Below are 4505 nucleotides of genomic sequence, written 5' to 3' on the forward strand. Positions count from 1 at the left end.
CCAAAACAGGCAACTTTGTCAAGATTTCCTGATTACTTGTTCCATCTAAGAACTCTAAGTCAAGTTCTTCCCAGTCTCTCTGACCTTATAACACAGCCGCTATGTATAGAAAATGCACTCAACAGCAAAATATGAGTGTTTCTTCTCAGAAAGCTTAACTTTTCATTCACAGTGAACGTTGCTCTCCTCCTTTTCAAGAAAAGTTTGCCTTGGGCATTGCCCTTGCCCACAAGAAACACAGAAGTCATGAGCTTGCATCTCTGAAGCTTATTAACCTATCATAAATTCATAAAGATAGAAAGTGTCAACAGTGAAATCAGAATATGTCCGCTGCAAGCCCAAAGCACTGAACAAAGGGAAGCAAATGACTGGGAAACTGCACAGACCTAACTGGCTGTGTCGCAGCAATTAAGACTTTCTGAGGTCTTGCATGCGTATTGCAATGGCAATCAAATACACAACAAGTAGACTTTGCTGCTGTGTGCAGCCATAATCCTTTCAAGCATGCATGTCCACCATTTAAGCCACGCAAGGACCTGCCAAATCCATAATGAGTGAAGAAGAATGGCCTTTGACCACATGTAAAATACATGTCAGAGGTAGGTTACAGAAGAAAAGATATGTTGTTATTTTTTTAATGTGATTTTTATTAAAACATTCTGGATATGTCAGGAGGGTGCGTGAGTCACACAGTTCCTGTAGCAGCACAAACACATTTGGGCCCATCGGAGAAGAAATCAGGGAGAAGCCCAGCCCTTTAGTCTAGACACAGCCGACAGTGTCCTGCTTGGGTTCTGAGGGCCTTCACCTTCACCCCCCGGGCAGCGGCGACTCTGTCACAGTGGGTGGCAGGGAGCGGCCACTGTGACCCAGGCGCCTGCAAACAGAACAACCGTGGCCAAGCTCAGGCCCTGATTCAGTGCGACTTGGTGAGGTGCGGAGAGGGCAGGGACGAAGGGGCTGCCTGAGGCTGACAGTGGGAGGAGGGCTCCCACCCCTCAGAGGACTGAGCTGTAAACTCACCTTCATCCTGCTTCTCCCTCAGAGTTGGCAGAGGTGCGTGCGGAGGAGAAAGCCCAGCGCTGCCGGAGCTGAAACTCTGCAAGTGCTCGCTGACGATGCGCGCCACGTTCTCATGGATTCGGGACGCTCCCCGCTTGTGGGAACCTGGTGAGAGACAAGTATCCCTGTTAGCAGCAACCACGCTGCCAGGCACAGGCCTTATGATGCTCAGCCTGTGGCTAAGCGGGTAGGCAGGTGTGCTCTGGGACTCCCCAGCCACTGCAGGCAGGGCCCCTCTGCTCCTTGGCCTTGGGGGACCCGCTTGGCCTGTGGCTGCCTGCTGGGACCAATGGGCTCTCAATGCTCCGTTTCCCTGCACTGCCTTCAGCCCCATCCCTTATCCAGCAGGGCAGGCACAGTTCAGGCCCCTGGGGACAGCCCTCAGGGACACCTGGCCCTGCACCGTGCTCACTGCTTTTGCTCTCTCCTCTCCAGCATGCATGCTGTGCGGCCAGACCTATGCCGATCCAGACATCTGTGGGCCCAAGCAGCTGGAGTTTGGGATATGTGCTCATGTGTTCTGTATGGTGAGTTCCCCCGGGGCTCCCTCCTTTCGCCTTCCTCCAAGCAATGCTTCCTTCCTTTCTGTCCTCACACCATCCTGCTCTTTTCTCTTGAACAGGCATTTTCCAACGGCCTTTTCCAGCAGGCAAGAATTGTCGACAGAACGGCAGAGGTGACCCCAGAAGACGTCCAACGCGTAATCCAGGAAGCGGAGCACAAGGTGAGGACCTGACTGGAGCAGGCTGGTTTGGGCCAGGAGAGGCTCCTCAAGCTCAGCCTGGTCCTGAGGAAGCCTTCCCGGCCTGCATCCTGTGTCCTGAGCCCTGCCCAGAGGCAGGAGGTCCAGCAGCAAAGGCCCTGAGCTTGCTCCTGATGACGCTGCTCTGCTCCTTCCAGCACTGCTTCATTTGTGGCGAACTGGGGGCCCCCATCACCTGTGCAGAGACGGGCTGTGAACAGAGTTTCCATCTGTCCTGTACCCGGCAGGGTGAATGTGTCACCCAGTACTTTGGAGAGTACAGGTAAGGGCTGCCAGGCCTCACCTGAGCCTACAACCCCTGCTTTCAATACAAGCCAAGAAAGTGAGGAACCTGCTGTGACACCTCTCAGCAGCCTGCAGAGCCAGGGCCAAGGCCCAGGGCTCCTTCCTGTTCTTCTGCCCCACTTGCAGCTCTCCTCACCTTGCTTGTCCCTTCTGTCTTCCCCCAGTTCATTCTGCCAGCAGCACAGCCCTAAGCAGGCTGCGGAGGCGGCTCCAGAGCAGAATACCAACTGCATTATCTGCATGGAGCCAGTGGAGGACAAGAAGTCCTACCTCACCCTGGTGTGCCCAGCCTGCAAGCACGCCTGGTTCCACCGGGCCTGCATCCAGGTAGGAGCCCTCTCCTCAAACAGCGGGCAAGAAGCAGCGGGCTGCCAACAGCACCCGAGCCTGCTCCCACTCCCACTGACTGTGTTTCTGCTACAGGGACAGGCCATCCGTGCAGGCGTCAACTGCTTTCAGTGCCCCCTCTGCAGAGATACGGATGCCTTTCTATCCGACATGCTTGTCATGGGCATCCGAATCCCACTCAGGTTGGTGTTTTTCTTCTGGCTCTTGAGACATGAGGGCACCAGAGCTGCACCTGCCCAGGGAGTGCTCACGCAGGCAAAGCCCTAGGCTGCCCATGAACCCTGGCTGCCCTCAGTCTTACAGAGAAGCTGGAAATGGGATTGGGGTAGAAGAACAGTGCTGCTCTGGGTCAGCCTTAGTCCAGGGGCAGTGGGAGCTCATCACGTATTCTCCATTCTCTGGCAGCGGGCCAACGTGGGAGGATGACAACGCATACGCATCGCTGGGATTGAGACACGAGCGCTGCGATGCCAGTGATTGCCTTTACCCACTAGGCAGGGAGCAGGCAGAGGGAGAGGGGTGAGTTACCTCAGCAGCCCTCTGGGGCTACACATGGGATCTCAGCCTCACCACAGGCTATCGGAACGAGCATCCTTGGCTCAGCTGCCTTTGTCCTCACAGACACAACCCGTTTGTTTCTCCAGGCCCTGGGAGCTGCTCCTGTGCAGCTCTTGTGCTGCGGAAGGCACTCACCGGCGCTGCTCCTACCTGAGCAATGACGCAGATGCTTGGGAGTGCAAAGCCTGTGCTGGTGTGGGCACCGGTAAGAAGCAAATAGCCAGGCGGGGGGCAGGCAAGGCCTGACAGTGGGTGCATGGGGCAGCCTGGCCAGAGACTCTCTGGCCACACCAGGGCTAGAGGCCCATCCTGCTAACCTTCCTGCCTCTGCTTACAGCCTCCAATATCAACTCAGAGGTCACCGTCCCCAGCACTGACAGCCACCATGGACTGCTGCCATCCCACGACTCCACAGTTCCTGAGAGCAGCAGCTCCAGCACTGCCAGCCAGGCAGCAACAGGGCCTGTTCACAGTTCCCAGGTGCCTGAGAGCGGCAGCCAGTCCAGCCAGCCCGGGACAGCCCAAATGGATGAAGACATCCATAATCATCCCCGAGGTTACCATGGGAGCAGCCATGCTGACAGATGCCCCACAACATCATCTAGGCAGAGGGCATCACGGTCCTCAAGGGCTTCCCTGGCAGTTGGCAGCCGCAGGTCCAGACTGGGAGAGCGGACTCGGACACGAAGCCGCACTCCAATACAATCTCAGGTCCTGGATTCCCACAGCCATCCCCGGAGGCTCTCCCGGAGGAGCCAGGCACCAGCTGCAAGGGCTGAGAGTGGCTCCCAACACTACACCAGAAGGGGAGCACTGCGACCATCAGGGGATTCCCCAGCGGCTGGTCGCAGAAGACAGACCAGGCAGCAGGCCCAGACACGAAGCCGCTCCCCTGTGGAACGTCGGCCTGCAGAATCCCGGGGCCAGCTCCATAGACACCACAGGAGCCAGTCCAGGCGACGAGGGCCAGCCCAGGTGCAAAGCCGCACCTGGGGACGTCAGGCTGAGAATGCCCACAGCCAGCCCCAAAGATGCCGCAGAAGTAGGCAAACGTGATCCCCTTGTGCTAACTCTGGTCCTCAGAGGCCAGCTCAATAAAAATTGAAGATCTCATAGACATTTCTCAGTGTGGTTATTCTATGCTATTCACAAGGTAGTTTGCATCTGGGACTGGAAGCACAGGGTTGTGTTCTCCCAGGCACCTATCCCCCCATACCTTCCTTCCCATCCCTGGGTCTAGGCAGTGCTGGGTTCCAGCCCCAGCTCCACTGGGGCTCAGTATCTCCAGTGCCCACAGGTCAAGGCCGTGATAGAAGGGGCAGCTCTGTTCTGGTGGTGCTTCTGGCCTTGGGGCTGTCACTGCATTCATGGCATGAAAGTTGCCTCCCACACCACCCCACCAGCCAGCTGTGGGCTTGGCCAGTGCCTGCCTGTACTCTACTCATGCAATGGCATTGCTGCAATGGCAGCAGGTCTGAGTGGTGGTTCT

General features: G+C 56.8%; 1 protein-coding gene across 1 annotated transcript; it reads left to right on the top strand.

Annotated features, from left to right (window-relative positions):
* The first annotated feature begins 1087 nt into the window (after positions 1-1087).
* On the top strand, positions 1088-4129 carry LOC146755777 (E3 ubiquitin-protein ligase PHF7-like). Its single transcript, XM_085525224.1, has 9 exons — positions 1088-1170; positions 1498-1589; positions 1685-1786; positions 1963-2087; positions 2275-2437; positions 2534-2640; positions 2864-2977; positions 3103-3221; positions 3354-4129. Exons 1-9 carry the CDS (start codon positions 1119-1121, stop codon positions 4070-4072), a joined length of 1593 nt encoding a protein of 530 aa, XP_085381350.1. The 5' UTR covers positions 1088-1118; the 3' UTR covers positions 4073-4129.
* Positions 4130-4505: the final 376 nt, after the last annotated feature.

The sequence above is a fragment of the Coturnix japonica genome, chromosome 30, assembly GCF_054131305.1.
Source record: "Coturnix japonica strain WE chromosome 30, WE-NBRP24, whole genome shotgun sequence".
Classification (NCBI taxonomy): domain Eukaryota; kingdom Metazoa; phylum Chordata; class Aves; order Galliformes; family Phasianidae; genus Coturnix; species Coturnix japonica.

Bases quoted from the DNA above. Each gene is read 5' to 3' on its own strand.
- LOC146755777 (XM_085525224.1), top strand. From the start codon at position 1,119: ATGCGCGCCACGTTCTCATGGATTCGGGACGCTCCCCGCTTGTGGGAA. The intron at 1,590-1,684 runs GTGAGTTCCCCC...TCTCTTGAACAG, and splicing joins GTGCTCATGTGTTCTGTATG to GCATTTTCCAACGGCCTTTT. The intron at 2,088-2,274 runs GTAAGGGCTGCC...GTCTTCCCCCAG, and splicing joins CAGTACTTTGGAGAGTACAG to TTCATTCTGCCAGCAGCACA.